At 45.2% G+C, this 17,397-nt stretch overlaps 9 protein-coding genes across 9 annotated transcripts; 4 read left to right on the forward strand and 5 right to left on the reverse strand.

The window, feature by feature from the left end:
- Window positions 1-104: 104 nt before the first annotated feature.
- Window positions 105-1,673, reverse strand: N7529_001791 (bifunctional folylpolyglutamate synthase/dihydrofolate synthase; the record flags this gene model as incomplete). The annotated part of the gene is made up of 5 exons (XM_057237322.1): window positions 105-144; window positions 273-315; window positions 373-539; window positions 594-1,435; window positions 1,644-1,673. The coding sequence occupies 5 exons, from the start codon at window positions 1,671-1,673 to the stop codon at window positions 105-107; spliced, it is 1,122 nt and encodes a 373-aa protein (XP_057102009.1).
- A 565-nt stretch (window positions 1,674-2,238) lies between these two features.
- On the reverse strand, window positions 2,239-2,556 carry N7529_001792 (Monooxygenase FAD-binding; the record flags this gene model as incomplete). The annotated part of the gene is made up of 1 exon (XM_057237323.1): window positions 2,239-2,556. The coding sequence occupies one exon, from the start codon at window positions 2,554-2,556 to the stop codon at window positions 2,239-2,241; it is 318 nt and encodes a 105-aa protein (XP_057102010.1).
- A 244-nt stretch (window positions 2,557-2,800) lies between these two features.
- Window positions 2,801-3,471, reverse strand: N7529_001793 (FAD-dependent oxidoreductase; the record flags this gene model as incomplete). Its single annotated transcript, XM_057237324.1, has 2 exons — window positions 2,801-3,002; window positions 3,131-3,471. Coding segments are annotated over 2 exons (543 nt in total), but the record flags the coding sequence as incomplete, so codon positions are not given.
- Window positions 3,472-6,660: 3,189 nt separating this feature from the next.
- On the reverse strand, window positions 6,661-7,710 carry N7529_001794 (uncharacterized protein; the record flags this gene model as incomplete). The annotated part of the gene is made up of 1 exon (XM_057237325.1): window positions 6,661-7,710. The coding sequence occupies one exon, from the start codon at window positions 7,708-7,710 to the stop codon at window positions 6,661-6,663; it is 1,050 nt and encodes a 349-aa protein (XP_057102012.1).
- A 2,329-nt stretch (window positions 7,711-10,039) lies between these two features.
- N7529_001795 (oxygenase MpaB family protein) lies at window positions 10,040-10,935 on the forward strand (the record flags this gene model as incomplete). Its single annotated transcript, XM_057237326.1, has 2 exons — window positions 10,040-10,600; window positions 10,648-10,935. The coding sequence occupies 2 exons, from the start codon at window positions 10,040-10,042 to the stop codon at window positions 10,933-10,935; spliced, it is 849 nt and encodes a 282-aa protein (XP_057102013.1).
- Window positions 10,936-11,848: 913 nt separating this feature from the next.
- Window positions 11,849-12,466, reverse strand: N7529_001796 (uncharacterized protein; the record flags this gene model as incomplete). Its single annotated transcript, XM_057237327.1, has 1 exon — window positions 11,849-12,466. The coding sequence occupies one exon, from the start codon at window positions 12,464-12,466 to the stop codon at window positions 11,849-11,851; it is 618 nt and encodes a 205-aa protein (XP_057102014.1).
- Window positions 12,467-15,182: 2,716 nt separating this feature from the next.
- Window positions 15,183-15,501, forward strand: N7529_001797 (uncharacterized protein; the record flags this gene model as incomplete). The annotated part of the gene is made up of 2 exons (XM_057237328.1): window positions 15,183-15,192; window positions 15,221-15,501. 2 exons carry the CDS (start codon window positions 15,183-15,185, stop codon window positions 15,499-15,501), a joined length of 291 nt encoding a protein of 96 aa, XP_057102015.1.
- A 199-nt stretch (window positions 15,502-15,700) lies between these two features.
- Window positions 15,701-15,997, forward strand: N7529_001798 (uncharacterized protein; the record flags this gene model as incomplete). Its single annotated transcript, XM_057237329.1, has 1 exon — window positions 15,701-15,997. The coding sequence occupies one exon, from the start codon at window positions 15,701-15,703 to the stop codon at window positions 15,995-15,997; it is 297 nt and encodes a 98-aa protein (XP_057102016.1).
- Window positions 15,998-16,027: 30 nt separating this feature from the next.
- On the forward strand, window positions 16,028-16,993 carry N7529_001799 (uncharacterized protein; the record flags this gene model as incomplete). Its single annotated transcript, XM_057237330.1, has 2 exons — window positions 16,028-16,323; window positions 16,381-16,993. 2 exons carry the CDS (start codon window positions 16,028-16,030, stop codon window positions 16,991-16,993), a joined length of 909 nt encoding a protein of 302 aa, XP_057102017.1.
- Window positions 16,994-17,397: the final 404 nt, after the last annotated feature.

The raw sequence follows: 17,397 nt of genomic DNA on the forward strand, positions 1-17,397 counted from the left end.
TTTCATGGCAGGAAACGGAACGTATTGTCTCAAAGAAATTTCCTCCAGTGCCTGAACGTGTGTTTCTAGCTATAATAGGGAACTCTCTTCAGTTCCCTTCGGTCTCAATAATTCTCAATGCACCGCTCACTAAATGCAAGCTTCCTGTTATCAAAGCGTGTGCCAACGTAGAAGTTCGACCAATTATACGAGCCCTCTCCAGGGCACCTTCAATTGTCTCTTCAATATATACCGTACTACTAGGTCTGTATGCTCTCCAAGCACAGGCGTACACTTGTAACTTTTCCACTGAAGATCGGGCCTTGAAATTTCTGTCTAGGACAAGATCAGCACACTATCTATGTTTTTCACGTGATCTTTTGACATGCATACCGATCATTGCCTGCCTGTCCTTTCTTTCAGCGTACGTAGTGAATATCATGTGCTCTATTTCGAGACCTTCACTATCGAGGGATTCCTTAATAATGCGTAAAAGTTCCATGCCATCACGGTCTGAAAAATGGCTGAAGATGACCGTTCTCAAGGGGTGAATGTTGAGACTATCGACATAAGCACCATGCTATCGCGGAGTATCTGTAGGTGATTACTCCTACCTTTGTGATTCGCTCATCTCAGCAAACCACGATACCGCAGTGGGTAGCCCTAATTTGTTGTGAGCACCGTCAAGGAACCAGCTGTGATTGCCTTCTTCTATCTGCTGGTAGCGGCCAGGCCAATCAAACTTTTCAATGCCAAGGTCAATAAATTTACTCAGGTTCGTCAATCTATCGGGCTCCCTGAGTGATATCCATGTCTGGGCTACTGCTTTGGCAAGTGAGCAATTTTCCTTCTGAAATCTCGTTACTTGCAGTGATGAATCAGGTTCAACAAATAACAGCGTCACATCTTTCTCGTTTGCACGTTGTTCAAGCACCTTAGCAACATTTAAATCTTGGGGTGATGAGATAGCCGGACAACGAGGCTTGAATATCCCCGCCTTGTGCCAAGCGATGTTTTCAATAGTGGGTCCGAGGAGTTTGACATGGTCTTCTGCAATTCGAGTCACCGCTGTCACGACGGGCGATGATACGACATTCGTCGCATCGAACTCGCCACCCATGTGTGGCTCATAGACTGCAACGTCAACCTTTTCCTTGAAAAAGACATGGAAAGAAAGAAGGGTCAAAAGCTGGAGGTATCGGGGGATATCCGTGTCGGCACTAGCCTCACGTGGTAGTTTATACCATATTTCGAAAAAAGCATTCGCAAAGGCGTCTTCCTCTATCGGCTTGCCATTGATCCGAATTCTCTCACGGATGCTGAGAAGATGTGGTGAGGTATAGAGTCCCACCTTGCACCCGGAGCTCTGGAGTATGGATGAGATATATGCGCAGGTGCTTCCTTTCCCATTGGTGCCGGCTACATGTATGGCGTTTAACGTCCCTAGGTGGGTTTGCTGGTGCTATGTTAGAAGCTGCACTTCTTGGTGATATTTGGCCTTGCCATACAGAATAACCAAGTCATCCCAACCATTTTTTCATATCGTCCGAGCCTCTCATTTGCTCCAGACTCGGCTGCGCACTGGCACGTCTGGAATTGAGAAGCTCGATAGCATCCTGCGACATTTACAAGGTGTGACATCACAAGTCGATGGATAAACTCACTTTATACTGCATGGTCATCATAGTGATCATCACTCGAGGACATAGATATGTTCGTGCGATGCGGGGTTGCGGGTTGAATGTCACCTGATCTACATCCTCCACAAGCTCACATACTCCGTAAGCTCTTACAAGAGCAAATTAATTTGGAAGACATGGAGAGATCCGTCCAATGTTTAACAAGCACAAAGGCTAAGCAAAAAATGAAAAAAATTGAAACTGGGGCCCACTATTTGCCGAGTTACTAGATACTATTTCACTTAAATTCTCAGGAGGAGCTGTTCCTGTAATAGGCAATAGTTTCGGCACCAAGAAATCCTTTGTTGGCTGATTCCCTATCAGCACCATCAATTGTTTCTCCTTATCTAAGAGGGGAGACGTTGCCTCGCTTGGGCTGTGTGGTTGCTCTGTTTTCTTTTGGCGGAGCCGCTCCCTGAATTCTGAAGCATCTCTCAACCTTTGGAGGAGACTCCCAGTCGGTCCATGATCCAGCGTCTGTGCTGTTTGAAACTGAAGTAAATTGCCAAATCGAAGAACTAGATTTGTCAACAAAAGTAGGAATAACAACATAACGAGAAAGAAGTCTATAGAGAGTACTTCACCACGTATGCATGCGCGTCTCCAATCCCGAATTCGCCAAATCGGCAACGAGCGAACACTCCGGACTCTTACGAAGCGTCTCACATCCCACAAACATCTCTGTCAGGGTAGCAAGATCCGGGTTCCGATTTGTTATGTTTTCAATCGCCGCTCGGAGAGCATTGCACAATACCACCACATCCTGAACTCCATTGTTGAATCCGAGCTTGAGATGGGTTGTGAATTTATGACAGGAATCTCCGACAAGCACGATCCGCCCTAGACTCCAGTGTTTCAAGATGCCCTCTTCTAGATGTGTCAGACCGGCTGCTGACATGTTCGGTCAGACATCTTTGACTTTCATAGTGCGGTTCAGTTGGAAATCTGCGAATTCTTTAGCTAGTCTCTCAACTTCGATCTCTGTATACCGAGTGCTTTCGATGGTCGACACCGACAGTTTGTCATATAAAGTGAACGTAAGATTTTCCCGATTTTCCCGAGGACTCGATGTCTTACCCTTGGCAAGGCGGGGAAGCTGGTGGGAATGTGCATGTGCCATAGAGCAGTCTGAGGGTGGACATTTATAGCTGTTCTGGATCCCATTCGCGTTGCGGATCCTCTTTCAGTGCGATGTCACGCATTAAATGCCGAGTTCTGCTGTTTCCGCCGACTGCGTCTATGGCCGTAGACCCCTGATAGATACTCCCGTCGGTGCATCTGACTGTAACGCCGTCATCGGTACTTTCTATGCTATCCAGTCCTTTGCCAGTGAGGACTTTTGATCTAGCAGCATCAGGTAGACTTTTGTACATGGCTTCGACGAGCTCAGCTCAATAGAAGATGACGGGTTATTAATCCTGACTACTTTGGTCATATGAAAGAGGTGAAAAAGTCATCCGATATCAACTTACCTCTCTTTGGTCTTGCTGTAACTTGGACTTTCATTGAATGTAATTCCGTCTTTGGTAAACAACAACTGATCGTCAAGTTCGGTTCCTAATGGAAGTAAAGACTCTAGAAAACCGAGCTGATGCATGACCCTAACTGTCTGAGGGTAAACTACAATACTGGCACCTTCATCCTCAACAATTGAAAATCTGCACTCTAGAAGAAGGAAGTCGATATTGGCGCGGTGGAGCGCATGAGGTGCGATGAGACCAATTGGACCTCCGCCCACAACAATGACCTTGAAATTACTGTCCATAATAGCAAACCGGTGCTTGTTGGTTGTGACACGAGAAATGATTGGTAACTACAAAGAAAGAACTGGTTGCAGCTCATCGGTTCATCAGATCATGCCCATGCTAACCTTTACTAGGCTAGTGCTTATCCGATGTGAAGCTGGAGTGCCACGAAGAATCGCTTTGTCCTCTACGACAACGTTTTTTTGGAAACTAGAGCCGCATCGACTGGGCCAATTATACCGACACACAGTGTAATCTGACCTGTCATTATTATAAGTAGAGGTTGCAGAGCATCAACTAGATTCATTGTTGATCGACGCGAGGGTTCTGCGTCTGATCCTTGATTGCTTGCGGTTTTCGATGACGGGAAGGCGACTTAAATTTAGCTATATGCCCCATAAAATACTTTATGTATACTAATAGGTTCAACTGTCCGGGCTCTGTGTTTTTGCGTGTAACCTCACGCGGAAATGCAATTTTGCAGCCTAGTCGTCTCTGGAGGACGGAAGCCCGGCGGCTTACGATATTGAGGCTCCGAATGTTACAATCACACCCAATCGGCGGCCCTTGTACATGTTACGCATAGCACGGACCGAGAATCCGAAGGGGCCATTCATAGCTCGTGTATATTTGATGCGGCAATTAGACATTTGTTGGTATTGTTTCATTTCTTTGCCTTGAAAACCATTGCAAATGAACCCTAAAGGTTTTCCAAAGACTCTCGAAGTGCAATAATAAAGCAGCAGAGGAACAGCTCTATTGTGGCATAAATTATAGCTACATAGGCGTGCCGATGCGATTAGATCTAGAACAAAATAGGTAGCATCTTGAACGTTAGGCACACCATTTCCGCGTTTCAATACCACCTGGTTGTGATTATGGGGGTCTTTTGGCATCACCTTTTGATAAATAGAGAAATAGCACTCGCTCCAAGCGGTGGTTGTGTTGGAAACTTCAGTCTCAACTCTAAGGCTATGTATCACCTATCTTTCTTTCACCTGACCTTCTTACCAAACTGTTCTGTTATTTCCCAGACTTGGTGGCAGACTTTCTCCCACCGCTACAAGCTACCATAAAGCCCATTGTCATGGTAATTCCCTCCGTCAGCGGGGTTTTGTAACTAAATGCATGATTTGCAAGGCCTCACGGCATTGGGACCAAATAATGATGGATCAACTCTTCGCCTCACAAGGTGATACAGCCCATCCCCAACCCTTTGACAGCAATATTAATCACAGTGTTCCCAGATCACTAGTCACTCGTGCACATGTTTGTGGCAGGTGAGACGATCGGAATAGAAGGAACCAATCAGTTACCATCCGGTTCAGTTGAGACGAGGAGTTGACCTTTTTCCTCTTTCGTTCTCCAAGATATCTAAGTGAGGGAAACCTAGGGTATAAGACAGAGAGATTGACTTCCTACAAGAGAACCATTCAATTTCAACTAGCCTCGCCTCAACAGCTAAGCTCCAAGCCTTAACACTCTATTCTTGACTTTATTGTTGTAAGAGTGACTCCCGTGTTCTGCTCTGTGAAATGAGTTATCTAGCTAAGACAATGACAGTTAAGCAAGCAAAAATGAACTGGACATATATTGTTGGAGTCATTAGTGTGGCTCTGACTGCTTTGGCTAACCCACTACCTCAAATTGAGTCAGGCAGTAAGTCTGATGTGTCAAACTATGTTTGGAATATTTATTAATCGTATATATCATAGACAGTATCGGAAGTGGTAACACCTGCGTTTCAAATGGTGGCAGTACCAATTGCTATTGAAAGGACACCAGTGTCGTCAGGCATGATAGAGGGTTCTCGAAGCCCTCATTTAACGGAGGTATCAACTGTGGAAACGTCAAAATACAGCTTCAAGATAGCGACGTGGGTCGTACGCAGTCCCATAGCGTTACTACCAATCAATGTGGAGGTCCCATCCTGAAGCAGTTCATATCCCATTCATTACATATATAGGATTTGGTCGTAGTAGTAATCACATGAACAGGAGAATATTTGTCCGAGTAATATAACATATTTTGATGGGTATCTAACTGCAAGGCGGGCACTATATTGGTTTTATCTGAAAACCCTAAAAGTGTTTCTGCTAGCATTGATCTTTGACTTACCTACCACAGTATTCCGGCGACGAGATTAACCATCAGTGGGTCAATTTTAGCTTGACTGAGATTAGGAAGCACTGCTCACTGCTGGGGTTCTTATGTTCCAATTGATCGCTCGATTTATGCTGGTATACCATCTCCACTGTTGGTAATAATATGATCAATTTAGACACTATTGAAACAGTGGTGACCTGAAGCAAGCTTCTGCTGCAGCTAAGCTGCAATAGTGGCCAGATCAGTTGCATTACTGCCCTTCGTGGACCATGTTTTCCTCACCGAAAAGACAAATATAGCACGAAACTGGGGCAAATTGGCAAACGAAGAAACCTATAACTACCTTTACCGATGAGCTCTAGCTTGCAGAATAGGCAAAGTTACCTTTCGGATAAGTGGTACTTGTCTTGTCAAGGCTCAATCGCTTATGAATGGTGCTGGATGGGGAGACGTGGATACAAATATATTTATAAGCAATATAATGAAGAATAACAGAGCTTATCCTCTTCGTCTCGATAGGAATCAATAGTACTGCGAGCTATTCACTCGCCTTTTGGTACCCACAAACTGGTCCACATCTACTGTGTGGTCCAATCAAGCGATCTTCGTTCCGTCCGGCTTCCGCGACTTTCCCGGTCTCCTCGGTAGAATCGAACTGTGAAGATCTCTTTTCAGGCTACTTATCATTACCTAGAGACTCCTCTGTATACAAGATAGCTAGTGCAATACAGTTTATGAAACGAACCCACATGCTTTCCCGCTTGTCCTGAAACATCCTGAAACAAGAATTCTATTCTATATTAATGTATTTTGCACCGAGAAGAATAGTGATTAGACTGGTTTCAGACATTCTCTCTTCATCAGGGTGCTTATAAGTTGAATTTAGGATGAAGGATCATACTTGAACCTTTTCTGATGATCGCTCTTTTCATTCTGTCTTGCTTGCATTCTTTTTTTTACGGTAACTGACGTTGAAGTGTTTTGAGTCCAATTGCGATTATGAATATCCAATTCAGCTGCATTTATTTAAAACTTAATAGAAAATAAAGCAAAAAGACATTAAAACAAAAAAGCGCGAAGCAGAGATGTATGCCAATGCTGATGTTTCTTTGCTTCATCATATTACAACCCAAATTGTGATGTCCTCCATTTCACCTTGTTTTCACGGTGTCTCTCTCAATATCAAAGTCTTTTGGAGGCGCAAAGGCATTGCCTTTTTCTCCCAGCATGGCGTGAAATGGACATCCGTTAGCCTCTTTCTTGTGTCGTTTGATGAACCAGGGCGCAAAGGCAGAGTCAAGGGTCCGATAACCGGAGATTTCCTGCTTTTTCTCAACCTTCGACATCTTCTCCTGCTGCTGCCAATAGGATTCAGTTGGGTCTGGCAAAACCGTCTTCAGAAACCAGAGGAAGGTGCCAAAAACCAGAGTAATGAGGTAACTCAACAAGGGATTAACGGGCTCAATGCGACAAGCTTGCAAGGTCGTAGGCAAGGATAGGCAGATGGGGATTGCACGGCCGAGCCAGCGCAAGCCGGGCGGGAAGAATCGAAAAGCGAATTGGTCAAAGCAACCTTCTGCAACCAGATTCGCACGTTCAGGTGCTATCCCCATGCTGGACTCGATTTTCTCGTTGTACTTCTCAATCTCATCCCAGCTGTCAGGGAAGCTGTGAATCGCCTTCCCTCCGCAATGGAAGAGCTTGGCCATCTCTCTCCAAAAGATAGCCGCGGCCACTTTCTGCTTCTCGCTAAAGCCGGGTAGACCGAGTCGAAGGTTCAACCGGTGCATGGTTGTTGCGGTATAGGTCAGGGTATATATATAATCATCATTATGCTCAAAATCTCCCGGGAATTGTTTATTGTAGTAGACATGGATATCGTTGATGTGATCTACCGACTTCTTCGTAATCGGAGAATGGGGCCCATACCACCACCAGATTGCGTTGTTGTTGGCCGTCTGTTCGACTCGTTGGGTGGCTTTGTAGACAATCTTTCCGCCATCTGACCGCCAGACTGCGCGGGATCCTTGCTCAGTGGCGATGAAATTTGGGAAGGTGATTGCGTAAACCAAATTCAGCAGAAAAGGTGTCAGCCCGTAGCCAGCAGAGAGCCGCCAGATTTCCTCGTAGTCTTTCTCTGGGTCCAAAGATTCAATTCTCTGCTGGATCCATTTGCGAGGCTTTTGTTGTTCGACGGCCATGTTCGAAAGCTGATCATTTACACAATATGATGATATCTTGGAAAAAGGCTTGTCAGAGTAGAATTTAGATTGCTGGCTGTTTCTTCCAGGGAGGGGGTTTTATTTGGCAAGATGGATCGAATTAACTAATTCCACTGCAGTAGATTATCAATATTTACTTCCACGAAGCGGATCTTCCATGGCCGCCACTTCCGCTTAGTCATGGTGCCAGAGAAAACAGTCCGTATCACCCAGCCCGAAAATTTGTTTTCAACACGTATGGTGGACTATCTAACGAGATCACCAGTGAACTGTAGATAGCAATTTTGGTGAGATCTGCCTGCGTTGCTCCGCTGAGGAAGAGGTCGTCTATATGACTAACTAGTCGGCAAGATTGATCGTCTGTCGGGGCTCCACTCAGCTTGATGATAGCGGCTTAGTCAGCGGAACCAATTCTAACAAGTCTGCACTGAGCCGGGAGCCCTACCCGCTCTCTCTCCCGGTCAACCCTTTTCACAGCGGAGTTCTAGATTCCCCTGTTAACTTGTGTCCTTTGATGGTGGCAATCGATTGATGAGGTGGGCCTCAAATGTTTTGATGCCACGCAATCATAGTGGGCCTTATCCGTAGTCTGCACTGAAGGTCATGAATAAATCGTGTGATAGGACGCTAGCATCATCTTTAGGTATGAAGCGCTATAGCCTAGCCATTCTATAAGATTTATTAATGAAGTAAAGAGACACCTTTATCTACTGTTATACCCGGTCCCTTCAAAGGTCGGCTACGACGCCCAGAAGTCGAAAGAAACCCAATGAAATCCAATCCATCTCTCGCAATGAGCTTGATTGGTTTGTTTATACTAGTAGTTTTCCTCACCAACTGCCGAGTCGGACTGCCGAGTCGGACTGCCGGGTCGGACTGCCGAGTCGGAGAGAAATTTGATAATAGGAGTCTTGGAATAAGGTGTCACGAGTATTTCGGCGTTGTGATTCCTACAACTTATTCAAAAGGGGTCATGTAAGTTGAAGCTTAGATCCCAATTATTCATGGATAATCACGTCATTCCCCGACCTAGGGACTTCGTGGCTTACTGCAAATAATTCATCAAGATGATTTTGGCGTTAAGCGAATGATGGACGATCCTGCTTCGTTCTATGGTCGTTGTGGAATTAATTTTCGCTTGTGACCTGAGTTTAAGTGTCATTGCTTCTAGGTGTTCTAGAACATGACATTGTTGAGCTGAGTTGGAAAAATTTGCTTTATGTCAAACATAACAGGCCATGAATGAAGAATCAATCGTATGATTCGTAGGTCTACAGTATAAAAGAGATATCTCAAAATTGAGTGGTTGGCTCGGCCAAGGCCCATGATGGGTACTCCTTCCCTGTCCACATTTCGTCTACACATTCATCACCTCGATCGTATCATGCTTGTGATGCTTTCTCCGTAATCTTATCATGGCTGCGGTCGTTGAGTGTGTTCGTTTATCGTGAAATATTCAACCTCCGAGGTGCCCGCTTGTCGCTATTCAGACTTTACTCCAATTGTTGAAACACGTCCCTGCTTGGGCTGCCTGGTTCCAATTCCCGCTCGTGCGCCAAAGTCAAATTGCGCCAATTATCAAGCCGCCGATGCTGTGATACCTTCTTATGTTGTTCCTTGCTTTGGGCTGTCAGTACCCTTGCATACTTTCAGTCTTGAGGGGATATTGCATACCAGTACAAGGCCGCCAGAGAGAGAGCGGTGTGCATGGAATCAGTACCCATCCCAGCTAGGTTAAAGCTGCATTTGCGAAACCCTTGCTACACAAGAGCCAATCAATCGGCATAGAAGTATTTGATGTCGAGTGTATTAGATAAATTATAGAGGCAAAGTATGAAAGAAAAGGTGCATTACATATCAACTACAGCTACTGCAAAGCTTATTTGGAAATTGACTTATGTGATGACACCGATTATTTATTTCCATCTCCATGCGGGTTCATTTGAGTTCTTGTGCCTCCTAACCGGCTCTTTACTTTCTGAATTACGAACATTAAAGACCCTCGCATAGCACATGGCTAGTTTACCTAAGACGCCAGTAGGACCGGCTCAACCCGGCAATTTAGAACCTACCTAGCCGCGCTAGAAAGCGCCTTAAAGCATACACCAATGCAAGGGCTATATCTATCTGATATGAAAAAAGCGTTCGTATTTGTATCTTCGAGAAGATGACCTAGTGCGGGTGACTATTTGTGTTACCTCGAAGGCGATTAGTAGGTCTGTTTGCATTTTCTTTCACCGCAGACATACTACGGTTGGATCTCTCAGAATCGATCCATATCTCTCTGCAAATTTGCCTCAACTTGAGTATGAATGAGGGACAAATCAACCCTGCGCAGAGAGTAATACATATCAGATCCGAACAAGCGCCAACAGAAACACAGAAAGAGAACATGAACGATGATGCCATGCATTTCAATGAATCTGATGCCCCTGAGCTACAAAAGATTCGTCAGGTAGTCCAAGAAGCCATCATACTCGCTGGTAGTGCGACTGCTGTCTTATTGCAAGTAGCTGAACCTGGCGTTGCCAAAGGGGTTGATCGACACAGCAATTTTGCACATCGACCATTGAACCGCCTTCGTACCAGCGTGACATACATCTACTGCATGACATTTGGCACCCCAGAGGAGAAAAAGTCTATCATAGAGTTGGTCCATCGTGCTCATGCTACAGTAAAAGGACGGAGTTACTCTGCCGATGATCCAAAGCTCCAATTATGGGTGGCTGCAACGCTCTATGCAGTGAGCATCGAGCTTTATCAGCAGGTCTTCGGCTTCATGGACGACATGACCGCCGAGACAACCTATAAAGAGTACTGGATACTTGCAGAATCTCTTCGTGTCCCTTTGGGAATGTGCCCGCTGATAGTAAGGCATTCTGGGCGTATTGGGACCACCAGCTTGCAACAATGCAGATTACTGATCACGCCAGGAGTGTTGCTCAAGACCTCCTTTACAATACCAAAGCCCCCCTTCAAATCCGTGTTGTCCTCCCTCTGGTACGCCTGGCAACTGTCCAGATGCTACCTGCGAGGATTCGCGAAGCCTACGGGCTGAAATCAAATAAGCTTCGAAGGGGTGCATATCGAGTCATTGTGGTGCTCACTAAATTTATTTATCCTTATCTTCCTGAGACTATGCGTACTTACCCCATGCGTTACTACTTGGGGGAAATGCGGCAGCGCCTTCAGAAGGAGGTTTAACACTCACGCGTCAAGATACCCTTGGCACCAAGCATCTAAACAATAATGACTTAGCCTAACTTGGCAATCTTGTAAAACGACATTGTCTTTGAGTGGTGATTATTACCGTCCATTGGAATGAATATTAAGCCGGTACGAGCCGAGAAACGAAGTGTGTCTGCCTGAGGGGTAAACTGTTTCAAATTCTACTATAGCCCAAACTTGTCCACCATCGAAGACACGGAATATGTGGCGTGCTGTAGCTCGAAGTATGACATAATACTATTTATCGAATAGTATCCCTGAAATTACTTGGTGAAAGAAGAGCCAATTTGGGAGAAGTTGCATTGTGCCGGTCGATGAAAACAAACATCCAACAACGCAATCACGGCCTATCTGTAGTTCAAGGCCAAGTGCAAAAGTTGCTTTGCTCATTCAGGTGTCTGATTTAGAGCTTGAGTATATCTATATGCCCACTAGATTTGAGGTTTAAGTTTTGGTCTCCAAAGTCTTTTATGTCACCTTGTGTTCTTTCTCGCCGAAGGAGATGAGATACCCTGTTCTTTCTTCACACAGTTCAGATGTATCAGTCCTAAAGTGGAATGAAAGAAATCTCTTTATGACCATTATTAAACAAACCCGCAGCTTTGGAAACAAACTTCTCAGCACGGTTCAAGGCATCCAAATCCTGATATCGCCAATGGACTTGAGCTGAACATCTGAGATAGAAGTTTCCAGGGGCGACAGCTGATATTGAGAAAGAGGTAATTAGAGTTGATACATATGGCTGATATATATGGCTGAGCCGACACATGATGAGATGAAAAATACAGGAGAATATCGCTGAAAGAAACGACCATCTGGATGCAAAACGACATGACTGGGGTTGCATATGCTTCCATCGCCAATAGAGCCAGTCTGTAACCATTTTCTGTCACGTGAACCCAGTCGCACCGGCGTCTTGAAAACGAAGGTTATTCCCATAGCCACCATTCACTGATCGCCTTGTCTTCTCCCTCAGAACAAGCGCAGTGATGAGAGCCATCAAAACGAAGCTGTCCCCAAAATCAGCATAGAGAAGCAATGCGCCATCCGGCTTCAGCCTGGCGCCACCAGGCAAGAAAGATGCGATGACCTCGTTTGCCTCATTGACCAGCTTGTGGCTCCCAAGAGGTCCAAAATTATCATTCAACTCGGTATTCTTCCAAGCAAATGTTCGCATCTGGCGATCGACTTCCATCTGGAAGACATGGCGCGTTGCCATGAAACCCTTCTTGCTTAGCTTAGCCGAGGTCACCGTTTTGGGAAGATCGGGATCTCCCAGGATTATTTGAATATTGGATGAAAAGCTGATGTATTTGCCGGACCCTACGATCGGACTGTCTGCGCTATCTCCGGCGTAGAAGGTGAGGTAAGGCTTGTCTGGCGTGGAACTTGTATTTGTCACATGGTAGAGCGTGGTGCCGTCCAGCACTACTTGGTATTCAGCGTTCCAGGAGCCGCCGGTGATGGTATATTCAGTCGCGCTTGGTAATTTATTTGAGAACTCCATCTTTATTGTGGGCTGAGTTTGAAATGTTTATACGTCGATGTGCAATTGGTGTCCAGCTGGGTGTAAAAGGTTCTGTTCCCCTTATATGTTCAGAGAGCGAGGCAGTGCTACCACATGGTGCGGACGTGGGCGCCCCCGCATAATAAACACAGTATTTGTTGGGCTGTGTCCTATCCGCCCCCACACAGCCCTGTACCTCGTATCCCCGACCTCGGGATCAAGCCACATCTGTTCCTAACCCATTTAGCAATAGCAATTCTACGCGATTTTATTGTGCAACCTAGTATTGCAAGAATGACTGGAAGGGCATAAAATGGTCATTTGTGTTGCTCTCAGTACACAACGAGTCTAAGACCGTGTGTCAGATATGGTGGACAGCACTGTGTTATTTATTTAAGGAAATTTAATGTACTGATACTACTTATACAAGAACATTAATATTCCGGGGCTGATCCTATTATGGATTAGCAGATCTTGGAAGTGGGGCTGGAAAATCAATTTAAGAGTGTAGGTGGTCGCACCAGTTTCGAGACGAACTGTACTCCACAGTCCAAATGCAGACCACAGTCTTTGACAGGGCTTGTGCCTTAGAGCTTCTGCAATTTAACAATCCTTTCCTTGAGGAAAAGGGAATTTCTACACACTCATGGACCAACTTTCCCAACCCTGTCAACTTCACTCCACTCCTTAGGGTGTGGGACAAGAACTCGGGTAGTCACCCAGATTCGTCGAATAGAATGCTGGCTCGCCTGCCCCGACAACGATTGGGCTCGCGAGAGAGCCGAGAAAGGTCACTAGCCACACATGCTGACTATCAGAAATGGAACCCGACGCCCTTCATATCATTCACTACATCAGTATCTGGTCTGCAAATATTTCTGTCTAGGAGAAAGGGGGCAAGCTTCCCTAGAACACTTACCGTTATCAACCCAAATGTCCGCATTGCCAGCGGCCTACCCATGCTCGAAATGGAGTCAGAATTGATATATTATGAAGTACCTGACCCATATCAGAAGGCATATTCGTATTATAAAGATGAACATCTTTGTCTCTGGGAGATTACGCCTGAGGAGATTATAGGTTACATAGACTGGGACCTTCTCATCGAGAACGCTGATTGATACGAAGACGAAATATTACCTGCTTTCAAAGAGCATAACGATGACTTCTTACGCAGGAGTCAGACTGAGGCGACCTTTAACATGTCAACACTACAAAGTGCTTTGCCCAGAACAATCTCTGTCTCAGTCAACAGACACGAAATCGATAGGTCAGACTTGAACTATTCTAACAACTCATTATCTATTTGAAAATTGGGATTCTTCAGGTGAGGAGGATTGGCAGATTGGAAGTGAGACTTACTGGGACACGGACGATGAAGCGGAGGAGAACAATGCAATCGATGATATGTATAAGATTCTGGAAGGCGACTGGTGAAAGATGGCCGGGCTAGAGCAAGCAATGCTCTGTTCCGGACAAGAAAGGCGATAACGGTCGCCGTTACAAGTATAGTATTTGTGTTCTATGGTACCAGACATTGAGAACCGGTTCAAGTTCTGTAGGCTTGTTGTCTCTTTAAAGCCGAGTGTCGAAATTAACCTCTAGCACTCTCTTTCTTTGCGCCTACTGTGTCGATACACCATGCAAGCAAAATATTAAACCCTTGATCAGGATCCACTTGGTAGTAACTCCCGTTACGTTTGAAAAAGCTTTTCAGCTCAGCAAAAAGCTCCTCGATCAGATTCCACTCAGGTGAGTAAGGAGGCATATATACTATGAACGAGACTACACTCTTGAAGAAGGCGTGATGAAAAAGCTAGGCTGACAAATTCTGGATTTTACTCGGACTTTTGCGAATAGAACTAACAGTCTACTCATCTCGAAGATCAATTAAGTTCAAGCCCCAGCACCCATATCGTTCTATAATGGCCCTGAATGCAGAATCTCGCAAACATCCTATTGCGGTTGGCTGTTTTGCTGGGGGGTAGATAAAGACTTTCGACATAATAGATTACCCGTCTTGCCGCTTAACCAGATCAGCATTACGACGGAAATAAGCAATTCTCGAAGCAAGGTCATCATCTAGTTTGGAGGCTGTGACAATTTTACCATGAATCAAGTCCGCAGAAGTGTATATAAAGACCTTTCCACTGCTTAGGTAGCGGGCCTAAGCATTCAACCATGCCACTCACAACTCCGCCCTCGAGAAATGTAGGAAATGGACGAATTCTTAGGTAGAGCAAAAATAAAATAGCTATATAGTTCTTTATATCACAAGCAAAGCCTAGTTCTTTTCTATGAAGTCGATCTAAAGGGCAATAATGCATCGGTGGGTATCCATGTTCAGTAGTGACCTCGGTTGCCAATTTTCTGAGCTAACCCAACGTCACAGCGATAGTATCCTTCTATGCGAAGGTCTTTCGGAAATTTGATAGCGCTCATACGCTCGCCCTTTTTCCAGAGATCGATAAATGGCATTCTTTGCTTCAACGGCCGACCAAATAATTCACACTTAGTGCTTCTGCTAATTCCATTGATAGGAGGAAATATGACACGAACCGGATTAACAGCCGATCGCCAAAGTAGTTGCAGATTCAACAAAAAGAGAGGGATTAATCGGTCGATATTCAGCAGGTAACCACATGAGGTTGAATCCTGTCATAGGTTATCCAGGAACAGTCAGAACTTAAGCCATACCGATATTGTTCTGGCGAGGATGACGAAGAGTAAGAAGTGGATGGGACATAAATACAGAATATGGAAGACAGATGAAACGGAATATCTTCGAGGGTAAACACCAGTCAGAATGTTGGGGTTATTATCACCAGGTTGCTGCGATCCAAGATGGATGTTCCAAGGTTATGTGTAAAATGTGCGACCATGTTCTGAGCCACCCCACAGACCGCCACCGTGGAACATCGCCTATGAATAAACAGTATTCATCAGGAGTGAATTGTCGGAGACTAGTGCCTCGCGGGCAAGATATCAAGTGTCTATTACGCAATGGGGTATATTTTACATGTGCCAACGTTTGAAATTGAAAATTACTGAGAAAAAGGATTCTGCCCGTACCGTATCAACCCCACCTACTTTTAACCGGGTCTCTTTGTCTCTCTGTCTTTTCCCCAATCTCTCTCTTTCCCTAATTATTCTTAACTTCCCTATTTCGCCCCATACCTTTCATAAATTACGCTATGGATCCTGAGCTTAAATCAAATATCAGATTCTTTCAGCATGACAGACCGTGAGATTCTCCATACCTGTCCATTGTTCCATATTAACAAATCTCCTAGTCCAAACACGCCCAGACTTTCCATGGAGGTTGAGCCCACAATCCCAGTTATGTCTCTAGCTAAACCGGGAGGGTTCATCATCACTATCCGTCGGGCAGAGGATGACTGTGACAAGCCTTGTATCTTCCGCTGGAACTTCCTGTGTGATGGATGGGGTCCTTCTGGCTTCGTGCTCTTCCAACACACGCCAGATGGTCTAAAAAGGGTTGAGATAGTGCCTAAGCCGCCACCTCCCTAGACTGTCAAGCTTACAGGATATCAAGCTGAGATGGAAGAACTTCAACCTGGCCAAACTCTCAGAAGAAATATAGGCGCCCCGGATTCCTTTCTGGACCATATGGTCGCTGGCGAGAGATATGAGCTATTCTGGCCCGGGGCTAAATATGCCTTGTGGGCTTGGGGGACCTTACGTGAGAATTGGGATCAAGAAATTGGGGTTAACTCGGGGCTACCCCCTGTTGTTATCCCGGGGGGACCCTACTGCTCTTTTCCCTGCGTAGAGGTGGAAGAAACTCCGGAGCCTGAGCCGTACGACGACCCTCGGGTAGAGAAATCGGAACGAATGTAAGTAACCCTCTAATATGATTTGCGTCTTTATCCTAACTGAAACACTTCTTATAGCTTTGGAACCCCTTACATAAGTGTGTTTCTAGAAGGCCCATCGGAAATGTCTAAAACGGAAATTTTTTTTATTACAGTAAAGATCACCTATAATGGTCTGACGAATGAGGAACACGAGGCTATCTATACTGATCCAAAGCCGATCATCATACACGATTACCCTTTTACTCATGATCATTTTCGACTTCAACGCCGCTGCCTTGATTACGATGCGTTGAAGAATTCTGACGAGGATCCTACACAGTGGAAGACTTATTTTGACGACGAAAGAAATCCGGGTTGGAGGATTGTAGATGAGCCCGACATTGAGGTCAACGTCACGGATCCCCAATTTTTCCGCAGCCTAAAACCAGGGGAAACTTTTGTCAAAAACCATTCCTTTAACTTTCTCGACTTGCATCCCCATACAGTGGTCGGCGACACATATCGATATCGGTACTGGGGTGGCTGCGTTGACTGGTGGATTTGGGGTGATCGCGAAGAGCATGCGAATACAGTAGTGAAATTACCATGTTGGCTGCATGATTATGTCGTCGACCCCGCTGATAATGATGGAAGGCCGGTTATAATGATCCCGTCATCCAATTTTGTCGAATTTACTGTTGTTGATTGACACGAATGGGTTCTCTTTGGTTCAAGTCTTGACCTCAAACTTAGGAACCGGGATAGACATGTATTCGAAATGTACTTTTTTTAATGATGGAAAAAAATTTCGTAATGTACAAGCATCCGGCGTCGACTTCACAGGGCCTCATATTCTACAGTAATTTTCAAATTCAAATGTGAGCTAAAAGCTAAAATCAAAATGTGGTATATGTATCACCCCAAAAGCGGCTGTCTTTCTACCTCCTCCGCAGATTTAATCTGTCGCATAGATAACCATAACAAAATTCCTTGCCCCAGAGCAAAGAATGCATCGTTGACAGCGACAAACCCAACCATGCGGTACCATGCATTGATTATCAGAATGATCGGGTGTCCACCATCTAGGTATAGATCCCATGGAACAGAGACTCT

Source organism: Penicillium soppii, assembly GCF_028829465.1.
Source record: "Penicillium soppii strain IBT 18220 chromosome Unknown utg000002l, whole genome shotgun sequence".
Classification (NCBI taxonomy): domain Eukaryota; kingdom Fungi; phylum Ascomycota; class Eurotiomycetes; order Eurotiales; family Aspergillaceae; genus Penicillium; species Penicillium soppii.